Source organism: Neolamprologus brichardi, chromosome 3 (genome assembly GCF_056152115.1).
Source record: "Neolamprologus brichardi isolate AB-2024 chromosome 3, ASM5615211v1, whole genome shotgun sequence".
Taxonomy (NCBI): domain Eukaryota; kingdom Metazoa; phylum Chordata; class Actinopteri; order Cichliformes; family Cichlidae; genus Neolamprologus; species Neolamprologus brichardi.
In genome coordinates, this window is record NC_142106.1 from 33,294,989 (window position 1) to 33,315,347 (window position 20,359).

At 44.1% G+C, this 20,359-nt stretch overlaps 4 protein-coding genes across 5 annotated transcripts; 2 read left to right on the forward strand and 2 right to left on the reverse strand.

Moving 5' to 3' along the window:
* The first annotated feature begins 2,328 nt into the window (after window positions 1-2,328).
* Window positions 2,329-6,832, forward strand: si:dkey-19b23.8 (uncharacterized). The gene is made up of 3 exons (XM_087837041.1): window positions 2,329-2,546; window positions 4,157-4,867; window positions 5,055-6,832. Exons 1-3 carry the CDS (start codon window positions 2,531-2,533, stop codon window positions 5,138-5,140), a joined length of 813 nt encoding a protein of 270 aa, XP_087693167.1. The 5' UTR covers window positions 2,329-2,530; the 3' UTR covers window positions 5,141-6,832.
* Window positions 5,257-10,854, reverse strand: si:dkey-19b23.7 (uncharacterized). Of its 2 annotated transcripts, XM_006801705.3 has the most exons (8): window positions 10,637-10,854; window positions 10,248-10,319; window positions 10,098-10,169; window positions 8,902-9,095; window positions 8,577-8,646; window positions 8,305-8,470; window positions 7,842-8,039; window positions 5,257-7,661 (listed from the first exon to the last, which is right to left on the reverse strand). In XM_006801705.3, exons 1-8 carry the CDS (start codon window positions 10,649-10,651, stop codon window positions 7,546-7,548), a joined length of 903 nt encoding a protein of 300 aa, XP_006801768.1. In that variant the 5' UTR covers window positions 10,652-10,854; the 3' UTR covers window positions 5,257-7,545. The 2 variants fall into 2 exon arrangements, with proteins under 2 accessions (XP_006801768.1, XP_087693165.1); XM_087837039.1 differs by having other exon boundaries at window positions 10,098-10,319.
* A 571-nt stretch (window positions 10,855-11,425) lies between these two features.
* On the reverse strand, window positions 11,426-18,592 carry man2b2 (mannosidase, alpha, class 2B, member 2). The gene is made up of 19 exons (XM_006801708.3): window positions 18,281-18,592; window positions 17,470-17,616; window positions 17,229-17,334; window positions 16,694-16,866; window positions 16,487-16,602; window positions 16,207-16,384; window positions 15,442-15,640; window positions 15,122-15,312; window positions 14,816-14,987; window positions 14,520-14,659; window positions 13,685-13,938; window positions 13,384-13,578; window positions 12,997-13,240; window positions 12,807-12,917; window positions 12,527-12,719; window positions 12,227-12,373; window positions 12,026-12,138; window positions 11,812-11,929; window positions 11,426-11,715 (listed from the first exon to the last, which is right to left on the reverse strand). Exons 1-19 carry the CDS (start codon window positions 18,413-18,415, stop codon window positions 11,615-11,617), a joined length of 3,033 nt encoding a protein of 1,010 aa, XP_006801771.3. The 5' UTR covers window positions 18,416-18,592; the 3' UTR covers window positions 11,426-11,614.
* smim20 (small integral membrane protein 20) lies at window positions 18,510-20,127 on the forward strand. Its single transcript, XM_006801707.3, has 3 exons — window positions 18,510-18,752; window positions 19,279-19,335; window positions 19,952-20,127. The coding sequence occupies exons 1-3, from the start codon at window positions 18,644-18,646 to the stop codon at window positions 19,993-19,995; spliced, it is 210 nt and encodes a 69-aa protein (XP_006801770.1). The 5' UTR covers window positions 18,510-18,643; the 3' UTR covers window positions 19,996-20,127.
* Window positions 20,128-20,359: the final 232 nt, after the last annotated feature.

Below are 20,359 nucleotides of genomic sequence, written 5' to 3' on the forward strand. Positions count from 1 at the left end.
GTTCTTTTTAGCGTTCTTTTTAGCGTGCTTGCTGCGATAGAGGCTGGAGGAACCACTATCGCTTCAATGGGACTCACAGATAGCAAACTGGAATGCAGCCTTCATTGTTGAGCGCTGCAGATAGGCATCAATAAATGGCATTTGATTTAGAGCACTTGGAAAAAGGAGAACTGGCCATAACACAGCTCTACCATGAATGGATTCAGGTTTACAGTGTAATTTTACTTCCTTAAAAGTTTTCTGTTTACTGAGTTTCCAACTACAGAGATAGTCCATCTATCGTTTTTATGAGGCTGCATGACAACCAGGACAGAGGTTACAAAAAATCCTGTAAATAAGAGGGCAACTCTCGTAACAATTTGTTCCCAGTGACCACAGAAACCTGTTCTTTGGAACAAAGCCTGATTTCGAGTTTCAGGTTCACTGGCACTGGAATGGCCTTCAGGTCTGGGTCACTCATTATCCATTTCTATAGTTTCTTTCCCCCCTTCTCTGCAACTTGTCTGTCTTGTCTTATTGGAAGTGCAAATTCCTGAATCCTGTCTTGGCTCAGCTGTGAAGAGTGCTGACTTTGACCATTCGAGCAGCTGTTTTGTTAGTGAAGTGTTGCAGTATCTTGGACTGCCCGTTCTCCTGAGGATGCCTTTGTTTGCCAACAATTACTTATAATTACCCCTTCAAAGACTCGCTAATTGGTTTCAGTCACAAGCAGGAGTCGGGGGATTTGAAATAAGAGGCGCCAACTGGTTTCTGAAGAACTGGGTGTGCCTGTATCCACCAGAGCCCCTGGTAATCATGTGGCTAATTGTAAAATCTAAAGAATAATTTGTCTTTGACTGCTGGGGATTGTCATGCTTTGTGTGGTGCCCCATCCTCTCAACTGGAGGACCAAAGAAGCAGTCTCTCCAATGCAACATGGTGCGACATGCCTTTACATGCTCAAGGACTGCAGCTGCACCTCTTCCTACGGGACGTCTTGGATGGATGCTGAGTCTGTTCTTGCCTCCCGGTGTAACATACGTAGGTGGGTGGGTGCATGTCTGAGATGATCCATTATGTCACCAGAGCCCTAAGAATAGTTTCTATGTGTCCCGCTAAGGTACTGAGGCAAGTGTGACGTCCAGAACTTAGCTGTTGTTGGGCCAAACCCAGCAGAAACAGAGGCCCTACTGTTTCACAGCGTCAGGCACACCCAGCCGCACACACACACACACAAATGTACGGACACATGGAACCGTTTAAAGTTTTCCTCTGCCACTGTTCAAAATGCCCCCAGAATAAACACCCAGAGCAGATCTGAACCAGCGAGGCCAACGATCCTCATTAGAGAGAGGCTGTGACGCAATGCGATGGTAACGAAAGTTAGTGGGTTTCAGATGTTTGCTCAGTGTGGTATTGCACATGTGGTTAAATAAAGAAATATGAAACTGCTGGAGGAGCACGGTGACATGAAATATCACAACTTTTTCTTTTTTTAGTTTCACCTACTTTTGGAGTGAGGAAATGAAAAGAAATATAGCAAGTCTTAATCTTCTTCATCTCCTTGGATCATCTAACTCTATATCAACCTCTGTCACACCAGCTGTCTGCGTGTCCTCATTCACTTCTTCTAGATTCCAGCAAATGAAAAAGGCAAGACTGACAAAAATAAAATTAAAATTAAAAACTTGCTAGAACAAGCTGTGTGAAATACCTATTTCAAACTGAATATCTATGGATGTTTGAACTTTACTTCGAAAAAATGAGCTCTCTAAAAGTGAGAACCTGGACCAAAAAATGGAAATTTAGATCATCAGATCATTAATTTCCACATTTCGTGACTAAACGTGCAGGATTACATTTGCATGATAACAAACTGGGTCAGTGGATCAGGTTGCCTGGTTAAATAATGCTGGTTTTGATTACTCTGTGAACTGTAGAGCTTTTTTTAATTATTATTATTATTGTTGTCACGCATATTCTAAATACTGTGAAAATATCATTATTTCTGGGGAAGTGTGTGTAAAAATGACAATACTTCCTGTTGTGAGAAAAATATAAAAGAAAATCCAGGGTACTTGAACGCCCTGATACTACAGTGAAAATGTAAATAAGTCATAAATTAAGACAACAGTTCCAGTAAGTGAAAGCGGGTCTATTGTTGCCCGCCCCGTCTTGCCTGTAAATCCCTCTCTCTTATAAATCATCGCTACTGCCCTGTGGCCTCCACCACAGCACCCCCGCTCTAATGCTCGGACGCAAACGCTCGTTCGCGTGTGACGTGCTCGCGCCTGCGCTGTTTAAAAACGGCCGTCCCACGGGCGCTCGCCTCATCCACCGTTTCAGAGAGGAGAGAAGAGAGGTGCGAGTCAGTCAGTCAGCCAGCCAGCCAGCCAGTTCTCTAACCGCACAGAGTTCACACAGAGAGGAGCTTCGGAGTTGCTTTGCGGTTACAGACAGCCGCACAGTTCTGTGCAGGATTGCGGAGTTCCACCTGCTCGAGATCACGGGACGCTACACTTCACCTGAGCAGCACCAAAACGTCGTTTGCATGAAACTGAAGCCAGGTAAGTTTCACGTCCTAACAAGTAATTTGGTTGTCGTGTAGCGCTCTAAACGATGTATAGAAAACAACAACAGTTTGATAGGTGTTGAAACTCTGCTGGGAATATCTGCTGAGCAAGTATAGGAGGGATTTCTCAGCAAGTTTTAAGCCCAAGTTTGGGGACACGTCGGGTCTAGCCGAACCCCGCAGCAAAATCAGCGCTTTTAGAGTTATCTCGTTTTTTCTAATAATATTCACTTCGCAGGCTAACTTTGAGTTATTTTCAATCATTTTTTAGATTTTGGTTGTTAATTCGGCTTGGATGTATTGAGCGAAGAACTGAAGCAACTGCTTACTGACAGTCTTTTCTTCTTATTTTCTACAAACGCAAGCATCACAAAGCCTACGTGCCCCTTATTTTGAATGGAGGGTTATTCCGGGCATCTGTGAACGTGTTTTGCGTGAAATAAACAGGCTCACATGCTCGGGGTAAATGTAAACAAAATGTTCTGTCCACTTCCAGAGATTGTAGATATTTGCATGAGCTATTTTTTATATTTGCGTGCACGAGAAAACGACAGTGTATTCTGATGCACATGAAGTGTTACCTGGATGGAAATTTGGGATTACATTTCTCTGATTGTGCGTCAGAGACTTCGGTTAAATGCAAAACTGCCTGTCCTGCGTGTGTGTGTGTGTGTGTGTGTGTGTGTGTGTGTGTGGACCCACACAATTAACTGTACCTGTCCATGTGTGCACTGGTCATATGTAACTGTACCAAAACCTGCAGGTTTGGGCTCTACCTGGGCTGTGCTTTAGGCTGAACCTGCAGCTCTTTCATGAGATGACACACTTTTCATAAGCATGTCATTGTGTTGCGGGAAAAATGCTTAGGTGGGGGGGATACAAAGCTGTTTCCTGCGCAGGGGTTTGAGCAACAATGGCCACCACCTTAGAACAGTCGGCGGTTCCCTGTGCGAGTCACTTGAGGAGGGAGCTAGGATGTTGAAAGAATGGCCAAGAAAAGGGAGAGGAAAAAATATAAGGAGCAACACAATGGAGAGCAGGCAGCTCTGTCGGTATGTAGGATAGGAGAGACAATGGGTGGCCAGATGTGATTGCATAAGACTTTTTTTATTTTTTATTTTTCTGCAAGATCACAAAAGCCTTTAAGTCCTCCAGAAGTGGTGAAATTAAGTTTGCAATGCAGAGTTCGTTTTGAACATGGCCCTAGTGTTTGCCTATGTCACTTTAGCTTTTTTTTACAGTAATCTTCCATTTGTTCTGGCACGTTTCCAGTTCCATCATTGTGTTTGTTTCTTAAGAGTACAGTGACAGCAAAGCCCAAGGCAAACCTGTCTGTAAATATTTAATGGGTGCTGTCTGTCTGTAGGGACTGAATACTTCACTGACTGTGCAACTTCTGTAACCAAACCTGTTTGGTGACTTTCTCTTTCCTATTTGCGAGTTGTGATGACTTGTCTTTTTTTGCATCATAAGTGTAACCTTGTTTTTGTTACTTAATTTATTAGAAAGTACATAGCCTCTCATTTTGCCTGATTTATCCCCTGCTCGGCTTATCGGTTGTCTCTGGATCTGCTAACGTCACCGTCTTCGTCTGCCTCATTTCAGATAAAAGCAGTGGATGCAGCCACGCTCCATTTAAAGGAGGGTGGAAGATTGGGAGACACGCTGACGAGAACCCAGTTACGACTAAAAGTTCCAAGCCCAGCCTGAAACGCATCATGTCCCTCAGCACCTTCCACCTCATGCAGACCCTGAAGAACTCGCCCGCCGAGCTGCGGCGCAGATTCCGCCGCGACCGGACGGAGTCCTTGTCCCACGGCGACCCTCTGTTCAAAGTGCACTACCTGGGGACGGAGAAGATCTTTTCTCTGGACCGGGAGCAAGCGGAGGAGGCCATTTCTCACTTGCTGGAGGGTATCGCGAACGGGAAGAAGCTCAGGAAGGACCACGCCCTTGTCGTGCGGCCCAGATACGTCGAGGTCAAAGAGCTGAGCACGGGTCGACAGCTCACAAAGACCTACCTGCAGGACATCGCGTACTGCGCCGCCGACACCAACCGGCCCAACGTCTTCTTGTACATCTGCAAGCACCGGGGGCAGCAGCTGCAGTGTCGGGTGTTCTGGTGCAGCCGTGCAGAGCGAGCGCGGGACATGACCGCCTGTCTGGGACTCTCCTTCCAGCGGGCGATGAGCGACTGGCAGCAGACCGGTGTGGCCACGATGCCGTCGGGAGAGGTGAAAGGAAAACTTGCAGAGGACTCGTCCAATTCTCAAGTCAAAGCAAAGAGCTCCACGCTGCCAGCCGGTCTGGGAAAAGGTGAGAATTCAGCACTGCCACATAAAAGTTGAACCAGGAAGACTTTAAACTCAAGCTATCACACAATGTGCTACTCTCAGATAATGACAACCTAGGCCTGTCTAGAGGCTGGCTTTCACTGTTAATAATTCAGCTGCAGTAGCCAAGCCAACATCGCTGACTCTCTCCTTTTCCTTTTCCTTCACAGTTCGCTGGAAGAAGAGAGGCTCTGTATCCCGCAGCCCCATGAGAACAATCACCAGGAGAGGATCGTCCTCCGACAGCTTGAACTGAAACCTGTTCTGTTTTTGAATTTTTTTTATTTCAAGTCTGTCAGATGTGGGACCACTTTATTAACCCGATGACAACCTCGTTGAAGGGAAGAGACTGATTGAAAAATAAATGAAGACCACAGTGGATGTTAATGAGACATGAGAAAGGTCCATATTTGGATATAGGGATGGTCATGGTGGATGCTGCCGTAATCAGTGAGGACTTGGAGATAGAAGATTTTTTCTTTTTGACTCGGCAGAGTTGCCTTTAGACTTTTGCAAGCGCAGAGTCCAACAGGGCACAAGATACTGAACTGTGACTGGCCACAAGGCTGTTTGAGGACTAGACTGGGACATACCCAAACTGTCTGTAATGGGTTTTAATTTTGTTTTTGGGCTTGTTTGAAGTTCTCTGTTTGATGCTGAAGCCACCAAAGACTTTGATCTGCTGGAAAGAGACAGTTAAACCAACCAAGTACCTGCTCTTGGCCAAACAGTCCACCGGCAAAACTGGAAAAACACCACGAGAACCTGGAAGTCTTTTTTTTTCTTTTTCAAGATTTATTTATATTTAAGTGACACATGTGACAAAGTCATGAAGTAGTGTTATTTTCTTTTTCAGCCTGTTCCATTAATGAGCATCTGGTTTTGTTTTGTTTTTTTTCTACTTTTGTAGTTGGATGAACAAATTTAAGACGACAAAGACAATGCGGGCATGTCATACCAAAGTAAAGTTTAGTTTGTTTGTTTTTGCCTTTCCCCACCAAGTCTGCGATATGCATAATTAGTCTGAGCACGTTCTAGTCCTTTTTAAGATGATCTCACTCAGGAAATTGAAGTCTTATTGATATGAGGTCAGTTTTCAGTGTAATGCATGCCGGAGGGAAAATGGACATTATCAGAATAGAGGTGTTAATAATAATAATAATTTAAAAAAGTCTCTGCTTAACCTGCAAAACAAAAAAAGGTCCTAATTGTCTTTAGCAAGAAATAATTTACATTTATGTGAGGGGCGGGGAAGCCTCAGCAGTGACTTGCTTGTTTGTGTCCCACACTGGGAACACTGTGTTCCTGTGTGAAGCCTGCGTGAGGAATGCTGGGCCATGCACCTGCATTCCAAATGGGGGGGGGGAACTTGAGATGAAGGGTGGCGGTGCCTTTCTTTCCTAGAAAAAACCCAAATTCTTCTTGTCCATCCGTGACTTTGCATATTGAGCAGCCTTGTCGGTAAACAGCACGGCGTGCTTTTTTTAAATTGCTCCTTCACATCAATAAAAGCCATAAAAGGTGCCGGAGTCCATCTAGAGTGACCGTTCTGGTCACACACGTGTGCCGTGTTGCATAACTTGTGCCATGATGGTAATTTTTTATCTCTAGGTTTACAAACATGAGAGACAGGAGGATTGTTGATGAAGCCAGAGGTTACTGTTAACTCTATTTTCTGTTTTTTGACCAAAACTAAGCTAAAAATGACTTTTCTTTTTAAACAGGGAAGGTGTTTTTTGTTTTTCCTGACTGATGTGCCACCAGGTTGTTATCGGTTAATTTTAACATGATGTACCTGACTTTTTAATTACAAACGGCACAAGCCTCATCTCAGAAAAGGCGTCGACGTGCCCGCTTTTAAGATGTATTTAACAAGTGTTCTGTTTTTATGTTGTCGTACATATTTAAATATGTATTTTATGGAATATTAAACGTTTTTTATAAAGCATTTGTTTGCCTGTGCATTTTGTACTCTTACTACTCTGACCCTCGATTAATCATTCTGTTTCCAGGCTTTCAGTTTTAAAATGCTATATTTGGTCTGAAGAAAACCGATTTAAGTATGTGGGGGTGGGTGGAGAGGAAGAGATTGAAGGTTTTAGGGGTTACGGGGCAGCACGTTCAGAGGTCCTGGGATTTAGTTAGAATTTTAGTCATGTGACTCATTTCCCAGGGTTATTTCTCTAGTTCTTTCACATTGTTAAAGTCTAACACCTGCAACCAAAGGTGATTCATCTCCATCTGCATGGGTTACTGCAGCGTGTGAGAATTTCATGCCTCACTTTGGGGGAAAAGTGAAGAAGTCCATTATTTTGGACTTAATTTTCCTAATGACACGGAGCTCCCCGATAGCCTGCTTCTGCTTCCTTCCTATTTTGTACCATGGCATGATTTACAGTTCAAAATAATCCTTATTTCTCTCATACTAGGCTTTGTGCAGCCCATCAGCTCATCCTCTGCACCAACAAGATACTTTAGCCCCTCCCCCTTTAAGCCATCTTTCTCTTGATTGGCTGCCCCTTGCAAACAGAAGCACCAAGCACATAGAGCACTCTGATTTCTGAGCTTTTGGCTCACAAGAATTACTAGGTTTTTTTTTTTGTTCCTACATTAATAAAAGGCCAGCTTGATGTAGCTCACAGTGTATGCAAACAATCTGAATCACTCTTCTGCAGAAGAGCCGTGCACCGCGGCGCTGCCGGAGCTCTCTCTAAGTCGCTGCAACTCGAGCAGGGAGTGTACATGAAGACGCCTGAGAGACTTCACCTCTTCCACCACTGAAAGGAAGAAAAAAAAACAAAACAAAACATCATCACGGACACTCAGCAATGCTCTTAAATGATTATGTATCCAAGCTAAGTATGTTAGGAGAAAGGCTTCAGGTTTCATGCCTTTAAAATATAGCTAAACAGCACCACCTGCTGGTATAGTAAACCAAGAGTGATAAAGGTTCGCACCTTTATCATAATGCAACTCGTCCCGGTTGCCGTAAACCACGTACATCTCCAGGAAGTTAAGGAGAGCTCCCGTGACAAGAAAGCGTTCGGCGAGAGGAAGACTTTTGATGTAACTCATGTCCAGGGCGAACGGGTTGGACGGAGAGGGAACGGTGCAGAGACACACCAGCTCACTGACAACGTCCCACACACGAATTGCTGACGAAGGACAAAAGAAAGAAAAGTCTGATGTTTTTATTGTGAGATGTCATGCACTGCACATAAACATATATGGATTAACCAAAGCACTAGGAGCCTTTTTCCACGGCCCTAATCCACCGTAAATACTGATCTCCGCCAGGCTCGAGCTGCAGCACAGACACATCTGCATCTGATTAAGCTCATGGAAAATGGTGTAATTATTGAATCAGTGCACTGAAACAATAACTTTCTCCTGTTAGGATTCCACACATTGTTTCCATACCTCGCGTCTGCCAGTCTGCGATGGACTTGAGTTTCATGGGCGTGTCTTTGACCATCGAATCTGTGCCACCGATGTTGACTAGGCGCTCGTGATTGGAGCGTATCCACGCGTAGGGGCGTCCGTATTTGACGTAGCCGGCCAATAGAAACAGAGTGCAGTTTACCTCCTGTTAGAGGGGGACAAAGTGTGGGCTGCAAGGCTGAGTGAGCAATTTAAATAACAGAAGAACGCTTATACTGGCTTCTGCACTTCGCCTCCTTGAAGGTACTTACGGGTACTGCTATCTCCCTTTCACTGGGAGATGCTGGGAGAAGATGCTCCTCGATGCAGGCCTCCCTGTGACTGCAGAAAGAGCTCCAATGATTTATCAGTTTCATGCAAACTTGGAGAGCCAGTAGGAAGTTTCTACTCATACTTCCACATCTAAATCCTCTTACATGTATCATTTTTTACCCAGTTAGGAGGAGATTACTTTCCACGACGCACAATAAAAAATACTGCAATTCTTAAAATGCCTCAAACAACCCAAGCTGCCCTCTGAACCCAAGCACATACGTGTTACTATCCACACGCACACACAAACTTGCAGTCAATCACCTGGCAGTCTGTGGCTGTGTCTTGGTATGTGACCGGGAGCCTCGTGGGCCCGGAGGCTCCCCGGGCAGGGGGGAGCTGCTACGGCTGGTCAGACTGGGAGAGCTGCTGCTGGGAGAGACATCACTGCTGTTACAGCTGCTGGTGGAGGAGTAGGAGGAGGCTCTGGACACCATAAAGCCTGGGGAACGCCAACCCTGCGAACAAAAATAAAGGGAAGGGGAGAGAAAGCTGCTGTAGAAGTCATAGATGTGCCCTAGATAAGACAGTGAGACTGGGGAGGTGTGTGAATGTTTCACTTGGACTGTACTGCCAAAAGTATTCACTCACCCATCCAAACCATTGAATTTTGTAAAAATCGAGCACCTAGGCATGCAGATTGCTTCTACAAACATCTGTGAAAGAATGGGTCACTCTCAGATCAGTGAATTCCAGCTTGGTACTGTGATAGGATGTCACCTGTGCAACCAGGCCAGTTGTGTTATTTCCACACTACTAAATAGTCCACAGTCAAGTGTTAGTGGTATTATAACAGAGTGGAAGTGGAAGAGCGGGTTCAACGAATGACCTCCGCACATAGTCACCAACTTTCTGCAGAGTTAAGACGTGTTCTGTGGAGTGGCGATTCACGCTTCTCCGTCTGGCAATCTGATGGAATCTGGGGTTTTGGCGGTTGCCAGGAGATGGTACTCGATGGTGTCTGACTGCACTGTGCCAAATTTAAAGTTTGGCGGAGGGGACAATTTCATGCTTCCAACTTTGTGGGAACAGTTTGAGGATGGCCCCTTCCTGTCCCAACATGACTGCACACCAGTGCATGAAGCAAGATCCATAAAGACATGGATGAGAGAGTTTGGTGTGGAAGAACTTGACTGGCCTGCACAGAGTCCTGACCTTAACCCGACTGAATACCGTTGGGGTTAATCAGAGCGGAGACTGTGAGCCAGGCAGTGTCTGACCTCACAAATGTGCATCAGGAAGAACTGTCAAAAATTCCCATAAACGCTCCTGAACCTTGTGGAAAGCCTTCCCTGAAGAGTTGAAGGTGTTATAGCTGCAAAGGGTGGATTGACATCATTTTAAATGCTAGGGCTTAAGAATGGGATGACACTCAAGCTCATATGTGTCTGAAGACTGATGAGCGAATACTTTTTGGCATATAGTGTGTATAATCACCCAGTTTCTCTACAGAAACTCACCAGATCCTCATTAACAACTGTCAGCAGCAACTCCTCTTTCCCTCTGAGCCATGGCTGGAAGTATTTAAAACCCTGCAAAGGAAGCAATGTGATTTTGTGATTTTGCGAGAGATGAGCAGAGCGTGCACGCGCATGCTGGTGTGGCCAAACCTGCAGGGATCCGAGCAAAGCAAGGTCACCGAGGAAGTGCTGCAGTTTCCTCTTCTGCTCCCTCTCTCGTTTCTGTTCACACATGCACACAGACAGCACAGCGATCTGAACATAACGATAAAAATGACGGCACCACTCCAGCGGGCATCAGCACCCTCTCCCTGCCTAGTATCATAGCAACACTTGCAACGCCTCCTCATCCTGCAGGAGCACCCTGCACCCCCATCAATAACAGTGACAATAAACCCTCCGTTTGTGAAATGAGTCAAAGCACGGACACATGCTGAGAACAAAGAGTGGCATGCTGATATAAAAATGAATCGGGCTCCTCCAAAATCGCACTAATTCACAAACCCCTCACAGCTCATAATGAGGTTAACGATACTCACACCGGAGCTGCTCATCTTAGGCCAAACTGCGGACGTCGTCGTCTCCCTCACAGGCGCGCACGCTGTGTTTCTATAAGCTGCTGCATGTCAGCATTGAGCCGTGTATTCTGCTGCTTAACGCCACTTCGTTTCTGGATGAACGCTGACAGATTTGCACAAAGAGCCTCGGCTTTCAGCGGGTGTTGCCTTTCTTGGTCTGTCAGTAGCATCAAGTTGGGGGGAAATGGGGGAACTGAAGCCCCTAGCGGCCGTATCTGCGTACTGCAAGTAAGCTATAACTTTATAGAACTGATGCTTGAAACACACAAAAATAAATAAATATGAAGAAAACGTTTTTAACTTAACTCAGCGGTCAGTTCATTAGGTACACCCTTTCGACTGCTTGTTAATATGCAAGTATCTAATTAGCCAATCAAATGGCAGCAACAGAATACGTTTAGACATGCAGTTATGGTCATGGTGAGCTGTTGAAGTTCAAACTGAGAAGCTAAAGGGGATTTAAGTGACTCTAAACATGCCACGGTTGTTGGTCAGAACTGCTGATCTGCAGAGGTCTGAAAAGCACTGGACATTTTCTCTGGAAGGAAATATTTTGTTGATGCCAGAAGTCAGAGGAAAATGCACAACAGCACTACACATGGGCTACAGGACTTAATGTGTGTGCCTATAATGAATGAATGAATGAATTTGAGTATATGATGGGCCTGGGAAGCGAAGACGCTGAATTGGTGATTAGCAGCTGACACAAGTGCACCATCAGGTGACGTTATGTAAGAGTGAAGTCAGACATTTGAACCAAAACAATCATTTTATTCTGATTCAACAGGCACAGCAAATTGACATCCGATCAACAAATCAACACATGTGCAAAAAGAGCATTAGTGAACAGTGCAGCAAAGGATAAAGAGGCTTTATATTGTGCTGCTGTGATTTATCTAAAGCTTGGTGATCTTCACAGAAGACAAAGGAAAGCTCAGCCTAAAAGTTCCTGGAGACAAAGTGAACAAAGAAGGTCCTGATCTCTTTGGGGGAGATAGTCACAGTGAAATTGTCATCCCGTGTCCGCTGCTTTTTGTTGTCTGAAGGAGAGAGAAAGCAAAAATGGGTGAAGGGATTATTTTTGTTTTGTTTTTTATAAAAACTGAATCAGTTCAGATATATTCTGTGTTTCTCACCGTTTTTCAAGTTATCTGCGGTTTTCCACTTCCACCTCTGCAGACTGGCGATATCCCAGGTCCCTGTCAGAGAACGCTCCTCCACACCCTTCACTTCGCCCATGCCTTGTAGAGCTTCCTGTTCACCGTTGTAAAAAAACCAAAATAAACAAGAGTCAAAAAAATGAAAATCTCCACTTTTAAGGTTTTTTTTGTTTTTTTTTTTAATCTGCACCTTTAAGTTTATGGTGACTGGCTTCGAAAGCTCGGGGTCCTCTCCCTCTTCGAAGAGATGCATAATTCTCAACAGGATCCGATCATAGTCTGGCTGCGAGTGCAAATCTTTACCTGTATGTAGGCCACACGGAAATTAAATCAAACAGTGGAAATCTGCAAAACAGTAATAAAAACTAGCCCACAGTTTCTCACAGCTGACCTGACTGTATGTGGCTGAGGTGAACGCTGTGATTGGAGCAGTAGTTCCACCCGGGGACGCTGAGGCTGAGCAGGTGGAGGTTGGGCGGCAGAACAACCGAACGCAACGGAGAACCACGCTTGGGCTCCTTCACCTGCCAGGGCTTCTCTGAGTGTACAAGAGTTTGAGAAGTGGTGTGAAAGGTTGAAATTAAGCTGCTTGTATGGACATTTTACTGACGTGACAATGAAAACCACAGATGAGGACGATGACTCGCAGGGTTGTACTAGTGGCCCACCACTGCATGTGGTAAGCACTTACGAGGCTGGTCTATGGGCATGACGACAGGTCTGTGCTGCAGCTGCACTGCCTCCCTTTGGTACAGCTTCGAGGTGGCACTCACAGAGCCCAGCATCAACCACAGCGTGGGCCTCACAACAGAGCTGTCATTTAGAGTCAGGTTGTACCCGAGGTTCCACTGCAAGTTGTTCCAAAGCCGCCGATGGAGCATGACCTGGAGCAGAAGACGAGATGTTAGGTTGCCTTCTGGGTAAAGGGGCTGCCCGGCCAGCTTGTTTGCACGTCTTTTTGTTTTCTATACCTCCAGTTGTCCGTCAGTTTGGCTCGACACACCATGAGCTCTGTCGCTGACGAGCACCAGCCTGCTGAGGTCATCCTCAATGTAAGCCGTGCGCACCATAGGGAAGTAGTTCTGCAAAAGATGTCGTATATAGATTATTCGACATGTTGCACTAAAATGTCTCAAGAAAGGCATTCCTGAAAACACCTACTCGTGCTAAAGTGTTGTTTGTGAATTTCCTGTATGTCCTCTTCATCATCTGATAGCCATTGTCGTCCGAGTACAGAGTCCTGTTGTTCTTCACTGAGGTGCTGGTCCTGAGTACGACCTCTGTGTTGAGGCTGAGTGGGCCCAGAGAGTAGGTCTGCTCCAGCCTGTGACACGGCAGCTTGGTCCCAAAGCATTCTGGGACACGAGTGGTAATGGAGTAGGCGTAGTCTTTATCGCTCTCCTCTCTAGAACATGGAAGTTTCAAAATGTGAGCATGATCATAACAACTAGTGGTACTTTTAGCAGTAAGAGAAGAGCAAGAGAACTCCCATAACAAAAAATATAACCTACGTAAATAGATGATAAACTACTCGTCACTGTTGCTCACCTGTAGAAGTACTGCCTGATCTCAGTGACAATCTTCCCTGAGATGATCATCTCCATTTCCACAGCCTTGTAGGCCCGCACTGCTGAACCATTAGCGCTGAAGATGTAATTATCAGAAATTGGCCCTGCTTTTACGTCTCCATTGGCATCATATTCCCAGAAATCCTGTGTGATCATTACTCTCCTTTTCTCCTCACTGCCGTGGATGACAAGAGTTGCAGAAACACGTGAAAACAACTTCTGTTCATTGAAGTATGACAGCTGAACAAGAGTTATGGACTGATGGAGGCTTAAACTCTTACAGATAGGTGATGCTGTGCAGTAGATTGGTATCCTGGTCGAACAAGAGTTCGTAACATTCGCTGAGAACAGGAAGTAGTCGCCTCCCTGCTTTCGCCCGGTCCTTCGCGCTGCGTCTCTCGAACGAAACGGCCTTAGCTTCATAAGCCTTGGAATTCTCTGAGAATTTAATTAAGTATTTCCTGTAATGAAGGCCTCCAAGTTCCACCACGATGAAAAGGTCGTAGGTCGCATTGGAGTGTGCTGACCCCTGGATCTGAAAGAGAGAGGGGAAGAGTTGAGATTAATACACACAAATGCAGATAAAACTGCTCATTTAGGAAAATTAATCACTTGACTCTTAGTCAGTCTGATATAATTAAAGAGGACTTGATGGCTAATGCTGCCAGCTTTAGCTATGCAGGTGCTTCTATAGGTACTGATACAATCTGCTTTAGCATTGTTTACTATCAAGATACGGTACTGTGCAAAAGTGTTGAGTGACTCCTCAAAGAGATATTAGCAGAAAACTTGGCATATCTCAACCTGATATCTCAGTACATCCTTAAAGAATGTGAGGAAACTGAATAAATGCAGGACAAAGGCCTTAAAAGCTTTCAGCAAGATGAAGAGTATCTGGAAATTACATACTTAAGAAATATGCAAAAACCCCAGTAAAGACCTTTTAGAGCACCCGAGAGATACATCAGGACCAGTAGGTACTCCATCTATTATAAAAGTGATGATACCCCCCATCATATACTGCATTTTCATGCATGTTTGCACATTTCTGTAAATCTCTGCACATATTTCCCATTCACCTATCAACATATAAAGAAACCATCAAAACAACAGTACCTGAGCAGGGACGGGCTGTCCATCATCATCAAACACGGCAGCGCTCGGCTGCGTCACGGTTACATTGACGATTGTGGTGATGTTCCACGCCAAAGGGTTATAAATGATGACATGCTGCTCCAAAGCCTGATCAACATCTGCTACAGAGCAAATCGATGAGCAGTTTACTTCCTTTTTGACTTTTACATGCGAAGACATGCACTGGCTAAAGTGCTCTGTTTAGCTCAGTTAATTACTATAAAAACTTATTTTTTTTAAAAAGTGGAAGCACTGCAGAAATATCAGATTATTGAAACCTTTTGTAGCGTAGTGCTCGCCAAGGGTGCTGGGACTCTCGAGGTTGTGGGGCAACAGAAAGAGAGCAGCTAGGAGCTCCTCTGCTCCCATCATGGCCTGCAGGAGATGCTGCAGGTACATGTCAGCCACTTTGGGAGACTCCGTGCCAGTGATGCCATCATGATGCTGCACCTGGAATACCAAACCACTCCAAACTGAATGTTTGAACTTAATTACAGAGAAGTATTTAGCATGATGATTGCTTTGCCTTCTAATCCGTATATATGTCTTGCAGTATTTGTTATTTCACTATTTTTCAGGAGTACCTCGGAAACAGCCCAGCGCAGCGCTCTGAGTTTGTCCAGGGCCCAATCCTTTGCCACAGGTCCATCTGGGAAGCTGATTCGGTAGCCGGCGAAGAGGGTCTCTGCTGCGTACAGCTTGGAGCTGGCCTGTCGCGCCACGCCTTTCAGGACGTTTCTGGAGGCGTAAAACCCAGTCCACGCCTGGTAGGGCTCTAAAAAGTGCGACACATTTCCAATTTACATGAAGTTTGTACAAGACAGCGTGTCGCGTTTTCAAATACACAGTACTCTATATGAAGAGAACCTCTTCACCATTTCGTGTTAGGATATCAATTTCTTACCAGTTGAATATGGCAGGAAGTCTTCACTCCCACGCACCTCCCAGGTTAGATTTGATTGGTAGATGGCCTGGAAGTATTCACTCAGAGTGGCGTACTGGACTGTTACCCCAAACTCTTTGCTGTTCTGGTTGATGTACTTCATCAGAGGGTCCATGTTGTTAAACTGTACTGATGAGTTGTAGAACTGCTTGTCACAGCCCTAAAACGTGACGATCGCACATGTGAGTAGGCTGTTTCACAAAACTAACTCCTACATTTTGTCCCGAACCTTAGATACGTTTACCATAGACTGTATATAAAAGATGGACACTTCCACAGTAGAGTCCTACTTTGAAACTTCGTTTTGAAGTTTCCCGTTTTTTCTTTGTAACAGATCATTATTTGGAAAAGAGAGTGAAGTGGTAAGTCATCAGCTAACAATATCTAGCTTGATTAGGGTCATAGTCTCTCTTAACAAATAAAAGATTGCTTCTTTTATGGTTTATTGGTGCCGCTACCCACACCAAGCAACATTATTTGTCAGATAACATCTTTAAAAACAACAAAAGAAGTTCTTTAGTTTTGTATTGCAAGCTTTAAAATGGTTCTAACACAAAGTTTAACATTTCTACAAAGAGGTTTGTAAGAATTCACTGACTTTTTGGAGCTTGCCTTTTTTGGGGGCTTTTGGGGAACTGCATTTGTCATCCCTTAAGGTTGTTACTTGGATTTGATACAAGATGGATGGATGGACGGGTGGATGATTTACAGTTCTTTTTGACTTACCCATGGCCAAAGCACATGATTAGTTCTAAACCATGCTGCTCTCTGCTTGATGTTCTCCACCATAGTCTTGGCGTAAGCATGGACTGTCTCCTTGGTCACAGGTAGGCTCATGTTGGGGTAAATTCCATCTTTAGGTGGGTCCGGAAACAAGGCAACTCCATTCCAATAGAAACCAGACCTGAGACATAAAGGAAGAACAAGAATAGTTATTAAAGATATACCGTATTAATGACGACCACAAATGTAACATAAAGCAGCAGAGAAGCTAAAAATGAAGCACCGGTTGGAGAATGGCAGGTAGGATGGAGTGCAATAGCTGAACTGGTCCATGGTGTGAGTGAAGATCTCTTGCTGTGATTTCAAAGAGGGAGAGCCTCGCCATACAAACTGCAGTTTCTGTGTTGGAAAACATAAAACTAGATTAGCTATAAATATTTGGAGCACAGAATGAGACGACCATGTGACTGTTGTTTTTATGCTGCGCTACCTTGTTTTTCTGCATGGTATCCTTAAGGTCATAGTCAATGCGAGAGATGAGATGTGCATTGAATCCAGCCAGGGCAAACAGTACAGGGGTGGTGGCAGAGGCTCCGAAAGGATCCACATGCCATGAGAACTGAGGACGCACCCCAAACGTCTCATACAGGAAGCCGTGACCCTCTGAAACAGCAGGGAGGTTCTCAGTTACTGTGGATTTTTCCTTCCCGCTGTCACCAAGCGCTTACTTATATGCTGTCACTTGATCATTGGGGTTTTCTCACTATTAATCTAGGGTCGTTACCTTACAAAATAAGGCACCTTGAGGTGACTGTTGTTGTGACTGTGGTGTTATATAAATAAATAAAACTAAACTGTACACACCCCTGTTAAAATCTCAGGTTTTTGTGATGGTTTATTGTGGTCTTATTTTTGTTTTAACAACAGAAACCTGATATTTTAACAGGAATTGTTCACATTTTTAGAACCACTGTAAGTTATTGCTGCAGCTGTGGACTGAAGGAGCAGGAAGTGTTTGGCGTTACCCATCATCTGCAAGATGTCATCGTCCAGGTCAGTTACAGCCTCATCGTGCATCACTTGACCTCCGATGATGAACTCAAGACGACCTTCTTTGATAAGCTGTTGTACCTGGAGAGAAAGAGAGATGAGTTTGTACAAAAACCACAGCAGGGTTAATCTAAGAGAAAACAGCTGGGATGTTTCGTTTCTGGGGCGTTATCGTGTGCCCTCCATAGTCACGTAGCCGTGAATATATATCCTCACCTGTTTCTTTTGTGTGACCGAGGCCACGGTGTCCCACCAGAGACGGAAAAACTCCTGCTCCACAGCGATGAACCTGCGCTCTTTAACCTTTGACAGCTCCTCAGTCACACTGCTGTACACATTAGCTGCATAGGCGTGCATACTCTCCTGCACTCACATTATAAACACATTTACCCAGATTAAAGCCCAATCTCCGCGTTATATGCATCTCAACTTTTTAGCCGGTGTTGTGCCAAAAAGTGATTGTCTGCCAAAAACTGATTTCCGGTATTTGCCAAAAACTGATTGCTCATATTTAAACTGCTATAAGTAACTTGTTGGGCTATAATATGTGAAACATGTGTCAAATGCATCGCTTATGGATGACATAAAGTCATATTGAGCTACAAACAACATTAGTGTAACAAGGTAGAAGCCGCGATCAGTTTTTGGCAGTGACTTTTATATAACCTTTATTTATGCAGTTAAAAAAAATCTCATTAACATTAAAAATGTCTTTTGTAACAGTAAGTGGGCCAAGAGGACAGCGGAAATGGCAGCAAATATGACAATAGTTCTGTAAAAATATTTTAAGTGGGGATAAAGGACCGGATTGGTTATAATGTAAGTACAATAACACAGAGTTGTAAAGATACTTGAAAAACTGATAATTTTTTAATTCTCTATATAACCCCTTTGTAAACGCTGTTCACCGAAGTGTATTTACGAACATACGTAAAGATATTACACATAAAAAATACACAGAAACATTGGAAATCAGTATTTGGCAGACAATCACTTTTTGGCACAACACCGGGTTAAAGACACCTACCTGGATAGTATACACCCAGCCAACATCCATGTGACTGTGAGGGATCACAAACGTCTGAATCGGCTCTTCTTGCCCTGCCACTCCATGCGAGAACCAGCAGCAAACAGCAAACACGACAGCCGCTACAAATCCCATCTTTTAATCCCATACGAGAGAAGACGGCTTAGATAACTTGGCTGACTTCCTTATTATTGTTGTGCTGCGGCATGTGACTGTGACGACGGAAGCCCAGACAGACCAAACCGCCGACTTGTCGTGTCGCCTTTTTTTAAAGGCACCAGTGACCTTTTCACCGGAAGCAGTCAGTGTAAACAGTGCGCACATTTGGAGGTGAGAGTGATATTTTTCTACCCAGCAGAGAAAATGTCTAAAAACACGAGAATAATGTTGGTGTTTGGAGGGTTTGTGACGGCCGTTGCTGCTGCGTTTTACCCCATATTTTTTTACCCCCTCACACACAAAGACGAGTACAGTAAGTTGGCTTTCTTTGCTTTTATTTAGTTACACAATTAGTTTAGAAAGCCTGACCTAATGTCGTTTATAATTCTCCTTAGTTACGGCTGAGCTAAATGTCATTTTACTCCACAAATGATAAGCAGTCCGTGTAGGTTTGTTTAGCTTAGCTAGCATAAAGAGTGCCATTGAGGTAACTCATTTTATCTAGCACATACATTCAGTTAGAGCGCCTGTTAAGAGTCAAAGGTGATCATGAACATTATTTGACTTGAATAAATCCAGCTACTACATTAATACTGCTACATTTCTTCCCTGTTTTAAAGGGAGTTATGTCAGCTAAGACAAACATAGTCCTGATCAGGTACATGGAGAGCTGTCGTCCTGACATACGTGGGACACGAAGGCAGTAAAGACTGGTAATAACCAGCTGTAGTGTTTAAAAAACAAAGGAAATTGTTTATATCAGTGACTTTAGCTGCAAGTTGTTGGGGTTTTTCTCCCATACATTTACCTAAATTGCTCTGTTATTCTGTCCTTGCTAGGAGACGTCCAAAAGGTCAACCGGGCAGGGATCAACCAGGCAGATGTGCAGCCTGCGGGTAAGTGTGCTTAGTAGATTTGATCTGTTATCAGCTTGTTTGTACAGCTTGCATACTGTACATACAAATTCATGAATTACAACATATATCTTAAGAGTAAAGGGGATCGCTATTGTTATATTTTCTCTCAAGTACAGTACTGTGCAAAGGTCTTAAAACACTCCTCATTTCTTTATATTTTGCGATGAAAATGGGAAACGGCTTCAGTAAGTTATTGTGCAAACATACATGGAATTACAGTATATAAAGGCAAAAACAGAGTTTGTACAATCCTAATGAGTTTGAAAGTCACTATTTGGTATGACCACCTTTATTCTTCATCACAGCCTGAACACTCTTACGCAATTCAATTTTATTTATATAGCACTAAATCACAACAGCAGTTGCCTCAAGTTAGCTTTCTTGTCGTTTCTTTAAGTAGTCTTCAAGAATAGTTCTCCAGGCTTCTGCCTTTTGTTCTGTTGTCTGTTAAGATGATCTCACACTGCTTCAACGATGTTGAGGTCCAGCATCTGGAGAGGCCAATCCATGACTGATAGACTGATACAGTCTATATATGTGTGTGATTATTATTAATGAGAGCTCTCTGTCTCTGTGTCTCTTTTTTTGTCTGAAGGTATGAAGATATGGTCTGATCCATTCAAGGCTGCAAACAAATGATGACCACAGTGACCCCTTCACTGAGACGCTGCTGCAGACTGTCTTTTTGATATGTGCTTGGTGTGTGTGTGTGTGAATGACTGTTGAGTGATAAGTTACCTGTTAAATAAACTCTAATCGACTACTTAAGAACCCAAACGTGGATATCTTTTTATTATATTGTGTTTAGATGGAGGACGGCTAGCTACACAGAAGCACAGATACAAAACAATGGCTGTTTTGTTTTTACCCTAAATTCAACCTAGAGCCACCTGCTGGTCTCCTGTTGCCCACATGAGGGCGCACCACTCCTGTGTGTTCCCGCTAAAGGCAGTGGACTGTGTTAAGTCTTGTTTGTGCATCTGAGATATTTTGGAAAAACCAT

What these genes read in the sequence shown, in the direction of transcription:
- si:dkey-19b23.8 (XM_087837041.1), top strand. An exon ending in GCCAGCCGGTCTGGGAAAAG is followed by an intron (nt 4,868 to 5,054) that starts GTGAGAATTCAG and finishes TTTCCTTCACAG; the next exon opens with TTCGCTGGAAGAAGAGAGGC.
- si:dkey-19b23.7 (XM_087837039.1), bottom strand. An exon ending in ACACAGCCACAGACTGCCAG is followed by an intron (nt 8,647 to 8,901) that starts GTGATTGACTGC and finishes CTCTTTCTGCAG; the next exon opens with TCACAGGGAGGCCTGCATCG. An exon ending in CGCAGACTGGCAGACGCGAG is followed by an intron (nt 8,040 to 8,304) that starts GTATGGAAACAA and finishes GTCCTTCGTCAG; the next exon opens with CAATTCGTGTGTGGGACGTT.
- man2b2 (XM_006801708.3), bottom strand. Translation starts at nt 18,415, where the DNA reads ATGGGATTTGTAGCGGCTGTCGTGTTTGCTGTTTGCTGCTGGTTCTCG. An exon ending in TGCGCTGGGCTGTTTCCGAG is followed by an intron (nt 14,988 to 15,121) that starts GTACTCCTGAAA and finishes TTGGTATTCCAG; the next exon opens with GTGCAGCATCATGATGGCAT. An exon ending in ATCAGGCAGTACTTCTACAG is followed by an intron (nt 13,241 to 13,383) that starts GTGAGCAACAGT and finishes TCCATGTTCTAG; the next exon opens with AGAGGAGAGCGATAAAGACT.
- smim20 (XM_006801707.3), top strand. Translation starts at nt 18,644, where the DNA reads ATGTCTAAAAACACGAGAATAATGTTGGTGTTTGGAGGGTTTGTGACG. An exon ending in CACACACAAAGACGAGTACA is followed by an intron (nt 18,753 to 19,278) that starts GTAAGTTGGCTT and finishes TGTCCTTGCTAG; the next exon opens with GAGACGTCCAAAAGGTCAAC. An exon ending in GGCAGATGTGCAGCCTGCGG is followed by an intron (nt 19,336 to 19,951) that starts GTAAGTGTGCTT and finishes TTTTGTCTGAAG; the next exon opens with GTATGAAGATATGGTCTGAT.